Source organism: Sugiyamaella lignohabitans, chromosome A (assembly GCF_001640025.1).
Source record: "Sugiyamaella lignohabitans strain CBS 10342 chromosome A, complete sequence".
In the NCBI taxonomy this organism is placed as follows: domain Eukaryota; kingdom Fungi; phylum Ascomycota; class Dipodascomycetes; order Dipodascales; family Trichomonascaceae; genus Sugiyamaella; species Sugiyamaella lignohabitans.
In genome coordinates, this window is record NC_031672.1 from 2,675,205 (window position 1) to 2,692,089 (window position 16,885).

Below are 16,885 nucleotides of genomic sequence, written 5' to 3' on the forward strand. Positions count from 1 at the left end.
AGTTCCAGCCGAAGAGAAAAAGTTTTGTGGGTCTGTTAGTAAGGAAACGATCTATACAGGCATGGAGTGAATTGGTTGTATGTGGTACATGATACTATGTGGGTCAAGGGTTTTAGCCGCATATCCGCAATAACGCGAATATCAGTACTCTGTAGATATTCGGGGTCTATCTTTCCAATTTCTAAGGTTGGAGTATTTAAAACTTAAAAAAAAAATCGAATTTAATCTTCAGTATATAATTTTATACCTACTGTTTTAGTATTACTAGGCTGTTTGTATATGAAAGATGCTTGTCCATATAGCCAGACATAGATCCCTTCTTATTTTGACAAGAAGTCGAAAAATAACTAGATTATGAGTTCAGAAGGTAAGGCGGTAGAAAGGATTATTAATACTAGCTCTGTCGAAGCTGAGCTTGACCTCGCATTTCAGAAGCAGTGGTCAAACATTTATCAACAAGCCATCGAAGATGGGAGCGATAATATTCTTACAGACTCTATTGATCAATTGACAAAAAAATACTTGCAGTTTTCAGAGAATTATCCTAATCAAAACTTCGTTGACTTGTCACTAGGCAAGTTGCACGTTCTCGACTTCGTCGGGGCACTCAATTTGACATATCCAGCCAGTCATTTACGGTACGAAAACGGCTGGACCCTAGCGGAGACATTTGATAGGAACCTAAGAGGGTTTTATGTGGACGAAAAACTGGCTAGAGAGATTCTGAGAGCGGCAAATCACTCTAATTGGTCTCATAAAGAAATCTGGATAGCTGTATATAAATTTGTAGGTGTGGCCCACTACAGAGAGATGGTAGAAAGAGGAGAAAAAGATTACACAATAAGATTGTCTGAGATTCCTTCGTGGGATAATACTTCACCGTCGCAAAAGAGTCCATCAGCCATAACTAGTGGATTGGATGAACTTACTCCTGTTGATGTTTTCTTCCATGAGAAGGATATAGAGAAAGAGCTGAGTACAGCACGATTGTCCAACGATAGCTCTATTCAAACTGCAGTCTCACCGAAAATACACAAACAGTCCCAATTTGGGGAAGAAACGGAATATAAATTCAACAGACTTCTGTACAGGGAAACTGGAATATGCTCCAGAGGAGAAACACTCTGGGAAATCACCGGTCCTGCAAACAAAAGCTACCTATTGCGAGATTTATGGCAGGACGAAGAAGAAGTACACAAGGAGTTAGAGCTTTCCGTGAAGGCAAAGACTTCCAGAGTGCTGAGCCTGGCTGGTGTTCTCTATAGTGAGACAGTAGTATCACTAGAGAAAAACAGGGTTGATTCCACTTGGTTCAATATAAGAGACGAGCTTTCAATCCCACTGACACAGAGAAAGTTAGTAAATATCGACAACGAAGATGGCATGGTCGTCCACCAAGTCAAAAAACCGTCAATATCGCTAGAAAATGTATGCGAATATCACATGCCTAGAAATCCTATTCACTTCAGGCAATTGTTCGAATTTATGAAACCTTTGAGTCAAGCGACTGCCATTGAAGGTATTTATTACGGGTTCAGGGATGCCATAAAGGGGCATCAGGGCCTCTGTCAAAAAGCAAGCATATTGCACCGGAATATAACTCCGAGAAACATCATGTTATCGCAAGATGAAAAGACCGGATACTTATTTGGATTGAATGGCGCACTTGAATTTCAGGCGTTCAACGGAGCAAGCAAGAATTGGGAATGGGGCTATATTTGCCAAAGAGCTTTTGTTGCTATGGAATTACTACACACCAAGGTCTTTGTAGAGCACAATTTTTATCACGACCTGGAGTCCTTTTTTTGGTGCTTCCTATGGGAATCATTCCATAATGACGGACCTCAAAGACCCCGACGAGAGTGTATTGAGTTAGACTGTTGGAACACTATGAATTGTAAAGATTTACGGCGTGAAAAACTGGCGATTGCCAGCAATGAAGAGTTTTTTGAAGAGTTAACAGCTAGTAAAGTTACTAGCTTTTTCGTTCCTGCCCTCCCTTATCTTCGGAAACTGCGCAGAGTGGTCTTTATAGAGTCACCAAGTTACTATGACCCAATGCTTTACAACTGGATGATCCAGGTGTTTGATGATGCTATAAAAAGTTCCTCCAGTACTGGAACGCAGCATGTAGATCACCAGTACAGCTAGTTTGAACTAATTCAGAGTCCAATCCAATAAAAGCTTGCATGGTATTCTAAAATTCTGATGGTGCATCTATTAAATGGATGCGAATAGTTGTTTTTCCAGAAATTTGCAGTTTGTTATGTAAACAATCCAAGTCCATTTTATAAGTTCTTATCGGTCATGCATTAAGCAGGGACCTGCATGCAATATGATATTGAGAAGGGTAAGGAAGTGGAATGACGATCAAGAGCATGGGGTTGCACGACCGCTAAGCTGGTTCGGCATTTTCGAAAGCAATCTAAACTACAGTGGCGAATATCGAATTTTAAGCAATTGGGTTTCTTGTTAGTTATCAAGTGATATCAGTGCAAGAATTAACTCTGATATCGTTTTAGTCATTGTCAAAGGCTAAAAAAAAATGGTGGCTTGCCATGTCTACAAGACGGTGGTAAACAGCTTAGCAGACGAGGGTGATGAAGAAGCTGCGTTAGTTGAATTATTACGCTCACCTGTTGATGCATTGGCAGTGGAGGTACATTCAACATTGGTTGAATTTGACGAAGTTTCATTTGTGGCTAGTCCTGATATAACAGCTGCCAATGAAGGAAGGGTTGATAGTTCTGAGAGTAACAAGCTTCCTAGCAACTGGAACAAGGGGTCCCCTAATTTTTTTGGATTCAGGTATCGAGTCGAGATTGGAAATGGAGCTGATGACTTGATTGATTTGACCATTACAAAATTGGGTAATTCTGTGCTTTTAGTCAGTGCATTAAGCGAAAATAGCGGTAGACAAGTGTCAGTTAAGCTGGATATAAAATCATATGTCAATCTAGCAGTGTTTAGCCGTCCTGACGGATCGGAAGTAATCCAAGACATATATATTTCTGAGACGAAAACGGATCTTCTAGGTGAGAAACTGTTGAAAGAAGTGATTGGACCATTGATTGGTACTGTAGGTATTGAAGAAAAGAGGGCCTCCGTCGGTAGTATAGGAAGCAATGACTCGAGATCCAATATTCGTGGCACGAGTATAAGTGGAACAAACTCGGGCATAGGTACGACAAGCAGAGGAACGAATCCAGAAAATCAAAACCAATCTCAAAAGCGTTTATCGACCAGTAGCACCACTAGTATCAGCGCAAATGACCCCACCGATGTTGTGAATAAGCTTCGTCAATCATTAATTGAAGAGGAAATCAAAGAAGAGTCACAATCTGCTGCAGAATCCACTCCTTCAACGCCACCTCCGTTTGATCCAATTCGTGCCGGAGCTGCTGAGTACGAGTCGGGTCCTACGGCTCAGGGTTTTGACACCCCCAACACTGGGTCAGACACCGCTCAACCACCTTTAATTCCTACAGCAAATGATCCTACAGGTACCTCAGGCCCAGGTTTTGGAGGCACCCCTATTGCTTCGCGGGCAGATGAACCACCGATTCAAGTTGATGCTCCACCTGGATTTGAAGACGAGTATGAAATCAAACAGTCCATGAAACGAAGAACATCTCGCCACGACATTGCTCAACCCGGATATCCGACCCCTTATATTCCCATTGGAGGTGATGATATCTTCCCACCAGGTGGCCGAAACCCTCCTTTGGCTCCGTTTGTTGGTCCTGGTATGAACTCCCCATCTATCGGAAGTGGAGATCTTCATACGCCCAGTCTTCCTGGCTTCCCAGGTGGTAGCAATCATCAGGGAATGCATCCAACATTTGACCATCCTATTTTTCAGGGGAGACGTGGCAGTCGTCAGCCAGGAACGGATGACGATATACCTGATAGCTTAACTCGCCCCCCTGGAGCTAGATGGGATCCTACTGGCCCTCCTGGTCAAGGCGGTGGCTTCGGATTTGGCCCTAATCGGTTCATTTGATCCTGTCACTTAAAAATAGCGCTTCCCAGTTGCTTTCTTTTAGTAAATAAAAAATAAATTCTGAAGTTTATTAATCGTATTATTTCGCAATAGTGTGGGAGTTATTTAGGCGTTGTAAAATGTCAAATAGAAAATATACACAGATTTATAAAGCTATTTATTTGGCATAAGAATATTCTTTTAGAGTCAACTAAGGATTATTCTCTTAGACTTTGACTCATCTTAATGGGTAGTTGACACGAAGTTCGGTGTCAGTTAGTATACATTTTTTTTGGGGTGTCTATATCCTGGCCGTGCACACCTGCATTTAAACCAGGGTTGCCGACGATTTGAATGCTGCAATGTCTGACTTCACCTCAGTATTCTCAAAAACACAGTATGGAGCGCACGAGCGCCAAGTTATCGGAATTTGGAGGAATTCTGACTTGAATGTGACTGGCCGATGGGTGGTGTTCATACATGGCGGGGCCTGGAGGGACCCACGTAATACTTACGAGGATGGCGAACACTTGGCCAATGGATTGCTGGATGGCCAGATTTCAAGGAGCATGGATGGTGTCGCTTCAATAGACTACAGATTATCACCGGACGTAAAGCATCCTTCTCACATAGAGGACATTCTTTTGGCTCTAAAGTTTATAACAGCTTCTTTCGAGGTATCGGAATATATTCTTGTTGGACATTCCGCAGGGGCATTTTTATCATTTCAAGTTCTAACTCAATGGCCAGCCTTGAATAATACAGCTAAAATCTCTGTGACTATTGGTGTTGAAGGTATTTATAATCTGCCCTACATGATTGAAGAGCATTCCTCCTATGAAGGATTTGTATCTGAAGCATTTGGAAACGACCCTGACGACTGGGAAAAAGCTAGCCCGATTGGTACCAGCTTTCGATGGCAGAGGTCAAAACAAGATCTTGTAGAGACTGCTGAAGTCTCATTGGTAACTTATGACGGAACAATCGTTCTTGTGCATTCCCCTGAGGATGAACTACTGGGAATCGATTTTCAGCCAAAGTTTGCCAAAAAACATCTCCAACTTGTTACAGGGAACGAAGTCACCGTATGTGAAGAACTTGCACGTGGCTCACATGACGCCGTTTATGTTAGTGACTTATTAGTCACAATTGTGAAAAAATATATAGGATTGCAACTACACAACTCATGTAAAACTTAAGAAGTTTTTTTTTAAAAAGTTTTTCTTGTCAGGAGATCTTTGTTTCTAAGATCCAGGAGCATAAAGTATCGTCGCAGACTATATATGCAGGATTAAAGATAGACTGCAGATATAAACGCGTAATGTTCACGCGCGTCAGCTCTTAGATAATAGATTCAATCTTGATAATGAGTATAGGTGAGGATATAGAAGAGATAATAAGCTCATCAGCAAACGATTCTCGTGAGATATTGGACTACGTGGTCAAGGGAATAGGTTATGTGGAAACCTACAATAACAGACTGAATGACCGTAAGTAAATTGGGGTGCCAAAAGGCTTGTTCTAGGCTAACAGGGGACTAGAGTTAAAAAGTTTTGGAAATAAATTGTCGGAGACATACTTGGAGAATGAGAGATTACAGTTTGAAAACGAAAAATTAGGACTGCGATACGAGCGGGTTCTTTCGCAGAACGGGAAATTGAAGCAAGCGTTCAAGAAGCTGCAGAAGCAGACATCCTCAATTGAGAAGGACAACTTAGACTTACAGCAACTGAACAAAGAGTTGTTTGAATCTTTCAAACGACTATACGGCCAGCTAATGGATGAAGATAGTCCGGCTGTTAAGAAATGGATCGAGGGCGAATACATCACGAAACTTGAAAAGCGAAATGCTAGGTTAGAGCATAGATTGAGTAGTACGAAGTCTTCCCAATTGTCGGAGCAGAACTCAAGGAATACATCCAGCCCTTCTGACATTCATATGCCTCTGGCAAGTTCACCTCACCGAGATGCTTTAACAGTACCTCCACTAATACCTTCAAGCCAGGCCACAACGGTTGGCCCATCAGACGACACACAAGCAGAAAGAATTAATGACAAAAGTTCTTCTCCACTCAGATCAATACCACTAGTAAAAACCGAGCCCGACAACTATTTTATCAAAAGAGAACCAGATGAGAATTTTGTCAGGAGCCAACTAAGTCCCGAACTGGCACCTGAAAGTATTAATCTTGATCTTTCCCAATATCAAATGACAGATGTTGCCGACCACCAACAACATAAATCCCAAGATCCGGGGCAGTCACCAAGAAATTCAGATGATTATTCCCAGGAAATCTCATCAGATCCTCCAAACATCACTTCTATAGCAATGAACACACCTAAAGAAACTCCTTGTAATAGATCTATGATGAAAATCAAGCGTAGAAAGGCATGTTTCGAGGAAATTGATGAAGACCTAAGTACCAGTCGCAAAGCCATCATGTTTCAAAAGGAGCAAGGTGTTAATCATCAGAGATCGGTCTTGACCCCTATTTCCAATAAACCACAGAAGCGAACGTTGGATAATTGGCTGATACCAAAGGATCTACAGAACGAACATAAGACTCCTTCAAGGCAGCCATTGAAGGCAATATCAAACAATTATGAGGAAAATGAGGAAAACAACACTGATGAAGATCAGGAGTTTTTGAATGGGTAAGTAAATAAAAAACCTCCTATGTTCTCAACTACTATGTCTAACTTAATAGCCTTGCAGAACGAAAGTGGCATCAAAATGATTTTGCCGTGAATGAGAATCAGAATGAGGGTCATAAATATGTATACACAGAGACTGTTCGTGGCAGAAAACGGCAATGTGAACATGGAAGGGATTGTTTTGAATGTGAAGAGGTGAGTCGAGTTCTATCAGGGATCATGTTTTTGGGATGACTAACCGGAATTTAGTTTCACAAAATAGCTGGAAGGGGCTTGGAAATGACTGGCAACGGTGCATATAAGACTTTGACTGTGGATGAGATGGTAGATAGGGGATCCAGACACCGTGATCGGTTTTCCAGTCAGGAAACACCTGCGGGCTACTACCGTGCAGATATGCAAGACAGTCTTGAGGAACAGGAGTATAAAGCTCAGCAGGAACAAGCTCGAGAACTGGAAGCCAAGAAAAGGTTCAATGAGGCCATTCGCTGTGGCAAGTGGAAATTCCGGGATAAAAAGCTTCGAGACCGGGTTCTTAAAATCTACCAAAAGCGAAATTAATCTATTTATTCCAGATGTTAATTTATTTCAAAGTCATTTTAAGGCAGTCTTTGTATCGAGCTGCACAAGTGCGTAAACAGTTATTTACTAATAAATAATAAGTTAAATATCGTTGAGACAAGAAGCGCCCTGGGAACAAGGTTAATCGTCGCCGCTTCCAACTTCCACATCTTCTAGGTTATCAATCCCTACACCTACGTCGGAGATCTGGTTACTTGCTACTGGACTGTGTAACATTTTAACTGCTTTCAATCGAGAGTCGATTTGCGTTGAAATCTTAGGGTTGAAGGTCTCGCCGAGAATCTTAGAACAAATTTCTTTGAACCCCTGGTTATCTCCGAACTCCACTTTGGCTCGGGGGCCCAGGCTGTAATATTGCCGTCGCTTCTGAATGGCCCTTCCTGGATCATTGTTACTCTGTTGTACAACATAAGAATGGCTTGTCAGTTTCGAAATGAGCGTATCAAACATAGGGAGATCAATACCCAGAGGTATGAGGTAACGAGATAGATCACTTCTTTCCATATAGCCTTTCGGATGGAGCAATATAATAGAACAAATAATAAAAGCTTGACCATAAAACTCCTGCTCATCGACAGACCTATTCTCTGCAACTACCTGGCGGTACTCTAAGGGTAGAGTATTCCTCAACATGTAAACATCGCCAACGTCATCCTCGTCTTGTCCCTCCCCTGATTCTGTTTTTTGCCTTTTGGGCCTTTTGCTTCGATTGGAGCGCGTCGTAGCCAAATGAGTTGTATTTATCGACAAGTCTTCTGGAAATTCCTTAGGAGGGAGCGGTATTAGTTCCATGCCAAAAATTGATCTAAGTTTCTTCTGAGCCATGACAAACACATTTCTATAAGTTTTCAGTTTCATATTAGCAGCGATAGAATCGCTTATAATTGTTTTGTATATGTTTGCCTTTTTGATGGTCGTTCGTGTTAATTCGCCAAAGAGAGCCATCCGAACTAGCTGGTTAGCCATACGATCAAGCTCTGCTGCGTCTATCCCTGAATCCGTATCGCTTGGCTTCATAGGCTCAGGACTTGGGGATACTGTAGTCGTATGGTTATAATCCCTATCTCTATCATCATTACTATCATCCTCCCGTCTCTTCGATTTCGGCATCGTTTATTTCCTATGGTTGCGTGTTGAGTGTGAGACGCAATGGTTTCACAGTACATATAAACAATAGATCATGTTTTCCAGTCACGTTAATGCCTGCATCCCCTCTAACAGCATGACACTTGCATCATACCCTCTCTTCCTTTCTTAACTATTATCAATTTATCAGGAGGTACAATCTGATAACGAAATCCGATTAATAATCAAATAATTTAGAATGTCCTTACAATATCCGGCAAACTGTGGTTGCCCCTAATTTGAATGGTATTATTAGAGATCTACAAATCCGGAGGGTATGTTTGATCTGGTGTGTATAACTCATAAAAAAATATTGTTTTTTTAGTCCTAGGCTATAAATGATATATAAAATCCACAGGTTCTGGGTCCCATCCTGTTCACATCACCAGAAACTTTTTTTCCTGATTACCACAGTTTACTTTGGCTATTTTAGCTTAGGCGCGCTGTTTCACTCCTTTCCATACGTAGAGAATCTAGTATAAGACTTTTTAATGATAATCAAACTTAGCTTAATAGATTTTAGGGAAATACAGTATCTATATACACATATTTTCCCTAAATTTAGGCTATGAGCAGATAACTAAGACGACATGGGCTGAGATCTAAAAGGAAATAAACTCTTCGCTTTTCATGTAAGGACTCTCAGCATCCTTGGATGGGAATCAAGACATTACCGAGGTAATCTAATTCAACGAAGTCACATGACTAGATCCCCATATATATATCTGCTCATGCAGCACTCCTGTTTCTGGTCCTTCAGCTTGGATATTATTCTTCAACTATCCTAGAGCCTAACAGGACCAGACTCTGGTAGCATTGATGACTGTACAATTAAGGAACTATTATTATAATAGAAGATCCTCCCATCATTTGTGTTCTTAACTGACAACTAATGATGTTGATACTTAGTGTGTTAACATTATTCTGTTTTATTAGATCTTCAATCAGTATTGGCTTTAATTACACCGCATTGAATAATGCTCTAGATTGTATAAGGAGGATAGATCATAGATTCTATTATTTCGTCCCTGCAGAATACAGTATGTTCACTGTTGCTAATGTTTCCGGTTATTACTTCGATGACAGACAATATAGACAATTATTCCCATGTCTTCTAGAGTTTAGCAAGCTCGCACACACCGGTGTTTCCTTTGACGGTTATGAAATGGGTAATGACTTACTCATGTCTGGAATCATTGACGATGGTCTGAATGCTGAATACTTGGTGTCCGGCGGTCTTGATATCCGACAACCAGTGCCAAACAGCAATGTAAGTGGCACAACCCAAAACACAATTCCAGCTACGTCCATCACTCAGCCTAATTATCGGCCGATGGTGACGCAGTTACGATTAGTACCTTGTATAAGTATAAAGTACTAACTAAACAACACTATACCGTAGTAAGTCTCACCGCAAACTTCTGTATAATTCTTATGTGTTGAGTCAGTCATCAACAACGGTCCGACGTGTACATTTCGATACACATTAAGCCACCGTTGACCGCTGACATAACTGCGAAGGCTAACTAGTAACGTCATTTTAAATTCTTAGTACTGTATTTATATAAGTTAGCAATTGGCGTCTTTACAAGCTGCTGACCATGAGTAGAGATCTTATCATAATAATAATAATAATAATAATAATAATAATAATAATAATAATAATAATAATTAATCATTAGAGATCTTATCAGTCAATAGCAGGTAACCTAACCCTGGGATCCGAGATATATAAATACTCGTAGTTTCCCTTAGAACTTGGAAGACTAAGCTTGGTTATCATTAAGTCTTCTTATACTAACTTCTAAGGTGAGTTTTCAATATTAATACATTAAGTCTTCTTATACTAACTTCTAAGACGGGTAAGGCCTCAACCCGGATACAACATATCCTTCGACCTTACAGTTCCAATAACATCCGATATGGTGTAATGGCTAGCACAGGACGCTCTCACCGTCCAGATCAGGGTTCGATTCCCTGTATCGGAGTTCTTTTTTGACCTTTTCTTTTATTGCGGATTCAATCCTTGTTACTTTATTTTTAGGATTTATTTATATGTAAGCTCAGAATCATATTATGTCTCACTAAAAGGAATAGGGCCCATGGACGTTGTCCGATTGTTCTCATCATCCCTCTCATTGACGATTATAAGCGGCTTAGAATTGCAGATGTAGATCAATCACCAACATTAACAATATAGTAGACCGGAGCAGAGCATTTAACATCACGCGCCATCTTGATGATATCGGCATTTTCGGCTCTGCCGATAGTGTCCTTGCCGTTAACAGATAGGTCAAGGATAACCAGCATTTTTGCGATAGGTGGAAGGTTATTGATCGGATATTCAACCGGCGTATTACAGGTTTATAACATATTGGAGCCATTCTCACCATCTTTACAGGCTTCTTTAAGTGCAACTTATAAGAACATATCAACCCAAGCTATTGAAAAGATTGGGGCCATCCAAGATGCTGGTTTTTTGGTAATCTTAGCCAACTCTATGGTCAGTGTGTATGATTTTGAAACTTATTCGCTGGATGAGCATCTTTCAAAAACCAAAGGAGCAACAACCTTTGCTACAATTCAAGGACTAAAGGAGTTGGATTCCGACCAACCAGGGGTACCAATAACACTTTCCCGTTTGGTAGTAGCATGTAAAAGAAAATTGGTTTGTTATGAGTGGAGGGATACAGAATTTATCGAATATAAAGAGATACAACTTCAAGAGACTATCAAGAGTCTGTGCTTTGCTGATATCGATAATATTATATGTGGGTTATCGTCTGAATTTAGTGTGGTTAACTTAGTAGCAAATAGCATTGCCACTGTGGTTCCAGATGGCGGTGACAATGCACCGTCTGCGGTGTCGGTTGGGATGAGTTATATTGGAATTGGATCACGAATGGCTCCCCCACTGTGCGTGGCCCTCGACAATAGGTTAGCCAGCACATTTGGTTCAGACAATAAGTTTGGTATGAAAGAGATTCAAGAGAGGAAGGGTTCTTCGGCATATCTACCCGATTATGTAGGTTCACCACTGATTACTCGGAAAAGTCTATTAGTTCGCGACACACGGTCGACCTGTATCGATAGCGCAGGTAAGGTGGTCTCAGATTATCCTAACATTCAATGGCCATCGGCTCCAAGAGTACTTGCATTCAGCTATCCCTACTTGCTGGATGTATTGCAAAATGCGGTGGAAGTGAGGAATCCAGCCACCACTACAGTCCTCCAGTCCATACCCATCGAGAATATAGACTTGATGACGGAGGGAAAGTTGTTATACATGGCGTCAGCTAGACGGGTATATAGACTTCTGGCTGGTGACTACAATCTTCAGATTCAGAAGCTGACTGATAATGGAGATTTGGTTGAGGCGATTTCTTTACTTAGTCAGATAGAAACTGTTCTTGTTAAAGATAAAGAAAACAAACTTCGCCACCTTCAAATCCTTCGTGCTCAAGAGCTATTCAAGGATAACAAATTTGAAGAGGCTTTGCTCATGTTCTCTGATATTTCTGCGCCCCCCAATATTGTTATTAATTTATACCCCGACAATTTTGTTGCAGAAGATGAGAATTCGACAATCAAGAGTACGACAACTGATTCTACTAAACAGCACAATATATCATCAGCAAGTAATACTTCAGATGGAGAACCTTCTAATCTATCGACTCAATTTAAGTGGACCCAAAGAAACCTTACCAAAGCTGTTCGCAGTTTATTGCCGTATTTGGCAGACACAAGAAGAAAAATATCCAAGCTTGAAACGTCTCAGGAAAGAGTTAAATATCATGGTTTTGAGCTTTCTGAAGAGATCTATGGTGATTTGACTGTTGCTGCTGGACTGGTTGACACAACTTTGTTCAAGTGTTACATGCTTATAAGCCCTTCCTTAGTGGGCCCATTAGTACGGGTCGCCAATCACTGCGATCCCGTTGTGGTAGAACAAAAGTTGTCTGAAGTCGGAAAATGGAAAGATTTGATTGATTTTTATTTTGGGAAGAAGATGCATAGGGAAGCGCTCAAGCTTCTAGCAAAACTTTCCGGAGACGATAATACTGATTCTAATTTATTGTCTGGACCAGAACCAACTGTACAATATCTTCAAAGATTGAACAATGAATATCTTGATGTCATATTTGAATTCGCTTCTTGGCCCATTTCAGTCGACAAGCAATTTGGACGGGATATATTTTTGGAGGACTCGTCGGAATCTCTTTCTCTTTCACGGCCCAAAGTATTCAAATATCTACTAGCATTACCGTCTCATGATCTCTGTATTGAGTATTTGGAATACTTGGTTAGTGAATTGGGTGAGACTCTACCTCTGTTTCATAACAACCTAGCCACTCTTTATATTAGACGTATAGAGGGTGGTCGGGAAGATGATATTCCCAAACTGATGACATTTTTGTCAACATCTTCCTATTACAAGGTTGACAGAATACTGAACGAGATTGATGAGAATAATTCAAAGTTTCATGAAGCTCGTGCAATACTATATGGCAAGCTGGGGCAACACTTAGAGGCCCTTCAATTATATGCACTCGAAATTAATGACCAGATAAAAGCCAGGAAATATTGCGCGGATGTCTATGAAGCAGACAAAAACCAGGGCCAGAATTGTTCGCATATGTTATTTGAACTGTATTTAAAAGATACGAGTCAGAATAGGCAGAACATACTAGATTTGTTATCATCTCAAGGACCGCGAATGTCCCCTATCAAGGTTTTATCCCGGCTCCCTGCCGACTTCAGCTTGAGTGAATTAGACCATTTCTTGCAATCCCAGTTGAGAACACTGACGAGTGAAGCGACATCTGAAAGAGTTGATGCTTCTTTATCAAGGGTACACTTGATCCGAACTCAAGAACAATTATTGGAGTTGACCCAAAAAAGTACTACTATCACCAATCATCGAACTTGTAAATTGTGTAAGAAACGTCTGGGACACAGCGTTATATCGATATTCCCGAACGGCGTAGTTGTTCATTTTGGTTGTCAAAAAGCATATCAGGACATGCTACGACAAGAGAGTGAAAAATCCGCCCCACTAAGTCTTAGTGCTTATAAAAAGTCTACTAAATAGACACGAGCATATATAATTCCTGTATTTATTTTATTAATTACCTACTTCTATAATGTTAGGCTATGCAGTTCTTAGATAGTTTAAGACTCCCGAGCAGTATTTAGTAAGCTTGTCAAGTCTTACAGATTCGGAGTCTTGTTCCGTCTCAAAAGACGACAGAGATGCAATAAGGTCACTGTCCTTCTGATTGGCCAAAATAATGTCCCCGTGGATTCTAAGTAGCATTGTCATCCATGCCTGAACTAGTTCATAATCTCTCTTCTGCTGAAGCTGGTAGGTTAACGCATCAATGAAAGATATAAACTCATTCAGTGGAGGGAATGTGTTGAGGGAGCGAATCTCCAGATCAGTGGCAGAGGGAGAGAGGCCCTTGAGGTGGGTCAAAAACCCTTCTACATCGCCACTCCTTAGAAGACGGGTGAATGTGGACTCAGATGAAATAGTGTTCTTCATTTTTGGTTGATTGAAAGGTCCCTCACTGGTTTCTTGTCTTTCTGACTCTACACCTGGAACACCCAGAAAAAATGGCGATTTTTCAGGTACCTTTGGAGCCTCTTTAGGCTTATTTCTGAGTTTTATAAGATCTAAATGTACCAAGGTATTCAGTTTAGTTTTTGGTAATAAGCTCAACGTCTGTAGCTTGTCGCTCAAAGTATTTGGAGAGTTCCAATCAGATTGATCCATATCCGTCTCATCCTGGGCAAGTTCAAATGCGCCTTCTATAATATTAGATCCACCTTCACCAGTAGAGTTTGGCATGACTATGTCATTAACCTCATCTTCAGAAATCGTACGGGTTGAAATTTTCTGAAACTGGGACTTCATGGTCCAGAGTTGAACACCAGCACCTTGAACATGGGAAGTGGCCAGCCATTCGCCATTGGGGCTTACTTTCAAGCATGTTACTATATTGTTCACCTTAACAGCGTCTATGCAGCCACCCGACGGAATATCCCAAGTCCTTATTGAGCTATCCAACGAAGCCGAAATAATCCAACGTCCATCAGGAGTGAAGTCGAAAGAAGTAATAGCATTGGTATGACCCCATAGTTCACGGATAACACGTCGTGTTTGGATATCAATAACAACAACAGAAAGGTTATCAAGAGCGACGGCCAACAGGTTGGATCTGGAATGAAATCTCATTTGAAGAGCAGATGACTCAAGGTTTATTTTGCCAATTCGCGAGGCATTATGGAAATCATGAAACATTACAAAACCTTCTAATGAGCAACTGATAATCACCTTGTTGAAGCTATCCGATGCTATACCCGTCACAGCCTTTTTGTGACTAGTTGTCACTATTTTGCGTCTCAGAGTACCACTCTGAAGGTTGTAAACAGCAATACTACCCTGGGATGAGCCTATCAACCCAAAGTTGCCGCATTGTGAGATTCCTACACTCTTTACTATGCCTCCATCTAGAGTATGGAGATTGTACTTTCCAACTATACCCCTACTACCGCTCCAAGTTCTAGCATAATCCAAGTTTTTATGGGCAGTAATGATATTATCCCACCTATTTTGTTTATTTGCCTGGTAGGCCAGATCAGTGATTTCAGAAAACTTCTCCCGCAGTCCGCTACCAGCGAGGCCAGCATTTCGCTTACCATTGGTAGTGGCAGATGTTCTCTGGGAGAATTCGTGGCTTTGACTGTCTTTACGTAGAGAAAAGCTCCACAAAGATTTATCTTGAGATGCCGAGAGAATAAAATGGGCTTCTTCATCAGTAAAAGAAATACTTGTGGGTGGTCTCGCATGGCCACCTCGAGATCTCAGAACACGTGGTGGCGAGGTTATACTTCGTTCACTTCCTACCGAAGATGTTATTGAAGGATCGAAAACAAGCTCTTGGATAATATTGTCTGCACCATTGGTAATAACAATCGATTGTCCATTAAGATATTGTACCTTAGAGACACCACCAGAAGCCTCACTGTGGGCACCTCTAACTGAATGTATACGTCGTTTCCCATTCAAATCATAAAAGAACAAATGACCAGAAGCGGTACCTACAGCAAGATGTGGTGTGCCATCAGTACGGAAAGAAATAGATGAAACATGCTCACCTATGTCTAGTGAAAAAACAATTTTGCCTCTGCGAATGTTATACAGATGAATATCACCAGCAGCAGTAGAAATACCAACGATATCTAAAACTGGAGAAGGTTCAACAGCGGTAATAGACGAACCAAAATCTTCAGAAGTATAGAGGAGTTTTCCAGATCTGACGTTGAACACCAAGACTGAAGACTTTGCTGCAATAACTACTTTGTTGAGATAAGTAGGAGGGTGTGAGAGGTGCTTAATTTGGCCAAGAACTTTAGGAACCCTGAAAGAGGTGTAGAACTCGACATTTGCAGGTGACTTTACATCACTTTTGTAAACATACAGGGTCTCACTAGTCGAAACACACAAGTACCCACCAAATAGAAGAATGCTATTAATTTCGCTAGCATCGTGGTCATCTGGTAGGACGATAGTAGATTGGAGATTACCTCTTTTGTAGATACCAACACTTCGTTCCCAAGATGCATAAACATAGTGGAAATGCGAGTGGATACAAGTTATCTTACTTGGTGTTCTTGGTTGAGACACGAACAGGAGGTGGAGGTTCGAAGCATCATAAATTTGAAAGGAATTATCGACTACAGTTGTTACTAGGAATGATTGTCCAAGAGATGTTATCGCAAGCGGTGTTCCATCTGTGACAAGACCGATAGTACGGAACGGAGAAAAGACCCTTGATGAAATGGCCTTGACAGGAGTCGAGGAAGAAATCTTTCTTCTCTTAGCGTCGGTAGATTCAACCGCTACAGAAGGCATCCTATCAGGCACAATTTCAGTTCCTTCGTCACTAGTTTTGATAGCTTCTTTGATCCAGTGAAAAAAAATAAAAGATCTATTCGTGCATATATGCAATAAATTTTCCAGCCGTTCCATCAACTCCAGAACACGGCTCCCGATTTATAGAATATTTCCTTACAAATTCTCTAAGTGGGATTGGAACACGTGCGTAGAGATTTGATAGCCTGATTGGCAGCATCATAGATATCAGCTGCTAATAAAAATCGTGTGTGAATGATCTATTTAACTGTGAAACCACCCGATCCGTTTCGGCTCAAATTAAGAAGGCACTTCCATATCATTTGTGTGGAAGCTTCCAATAAGAATAGTAAGTTCAGAACCAAGCGATAGAACGCTTATGCATACCGAGGAATAGCGTTCTATGTTCTATGCAGGATTTCTTGGAGCATCTGCCGATCATATTCTGTTTAATCAAGAACTTAATTTTACCTTGATAATTCATACTAGAAAGTTGACAAACACTCTTGAAACTCGAACATATCCAGTCGAAGTATAGGTGAGTTGAAAAAAATGTCTTTACAAAGTTAATAATTAATAGTAGAGAAAAGTGTTTTCCAGAATCTAACGAATCATATTAGTTC

General features: G+C 40.8%; 7 protein-coding genes and 1 non-coding gene across 8 annotated transcripts; 6 read left to right on the forward strand and 2 right to left on the reverse strand.

The window, feature by feature from the left end:
* Positions 1-354: 354 nt before the first annotated feature.
* On the forward strand, positions 355-2,151 carry AWJ20_845 (uncharacterized protein; the record flags this gene model as incomplete). The annotated part of the gene is made up of 1 exon (XM_018882814.1): positions 355-2,151. The coding sequence occupies one exon, from the start codon at positions 355-357 to the stop codon at positions 2,149-2,151; it is 1,797 nt and encodes a 598-aa protein (XP_018735065.1).
* A 394-nt stretch (positions 2,152-2,545) lies between these two features.
* AWJ20_846 (uncharacterized protein) lies at positions 2,546-4,003 on the forward strand (the record flags this gene model as incomplete). The annotated part of the gene is made up of 1 exon (XM_018882815.1): positions 2,546-4,003. One exon carries the CDS (start codon positions 2,546-2,548, stop codon positions 4,001-4,003), a length of 1,458 nt encoding a protein of 485 aa, XP_018735066.1.
* A 341-nt stretch (positions 4,004-4,344) lies between these two features.
* BNA7 (arylformamidase) lies at positions 4,345-5,181 on the forward strand (the record flags this gene model as incomplete). The annotated part of the gene is made up of 1 exon (XM_018882816.1): positions 4,345-5,181. The coding sequence occupies one exon, from the start codon at positions 4,345-4,347 to the stop codon at positions 5,179-5,181; it is 837 nt and encodes a 278-aa protein (XP_018735067.1).
* A 1,735-nt stretch (positions 5,182-6,916) lies between these two features.
* On the forward strand, positions 6,917-7,198 carry AWJ20_848 (uncharacterized protein; the record flags this gene model as incomplete). Its single annotated transcript, XM_018882817.1, has 1 exon — positions 6,917-7,198. One exon carries the CDS (start codon positions 6,917-6,919, stop codon positions 7,196-7,198), a length of 282 nt encoding a protein of 93 aa, XP_018735068.1.
* A 141-nt stretch (positions 7,199-7,339) lies between these two features.
* Positions 7,340-8,329, reverse strand: AWJ20_849 (uncharacterized protein; the record flags this gene model as incomplete). Its single annotated transcript, XM_018882818.1, has 1 exon — positions 7,340-8,329. One exon carries the CDS (start codon positions 8,327-8,329, stop codon positions 7,340-7,342), a length of 990 nt encoding a protein of 329 aa, XP_018735069.1.
* A 1,931-nt stretch (positions 8,330-10,260) lies between these two features.
* On the forward strand, positions 10,261-10,332 carry AWJ20_850 (the record flags this gene model as incomplete). Its single annotated transcript has 1 exon — positions 10,261-10,332. It is a non-coding gene; the product is annotated as a tRNA-Glu (tRNA).
* Positions 10,333-10,583: 251 nt separating this feature from the next.
* VAM6 (Vam6p) lies at positions 10,584-13,436 on the forward strand (the record flags this gene model as incomplete). Its single annotated transcript, XM_018882820.1, has 1 exon — positions 10,584-13,436. One exon carries the CDS (start codon positions 10,584-10,586, stop codon positions 13,434-13,436), a length of 2,853 nt encoding a protein of 950 aa, XP_018735070.1.
* Positions 13,437-13,496: 60 nt separating this feature from the next.
* On the reverse strand, positions 13,497-16,262 carry UTP21 (Utp21p; the record flags this gene model as incomplete). The annotated part of the gene is made up of 1 exon (XM_018882821.1): positions 13,497-16,262. One exon carries the CDS (start codon positions 16,260-16,262, stop codon positions 13,497-13,499), a length of 2,766 nt encoding a protein of 921 aa, XP_018735071.1.
* Positions 16,263-16,885: the final 623 nt, after the last annotated feature.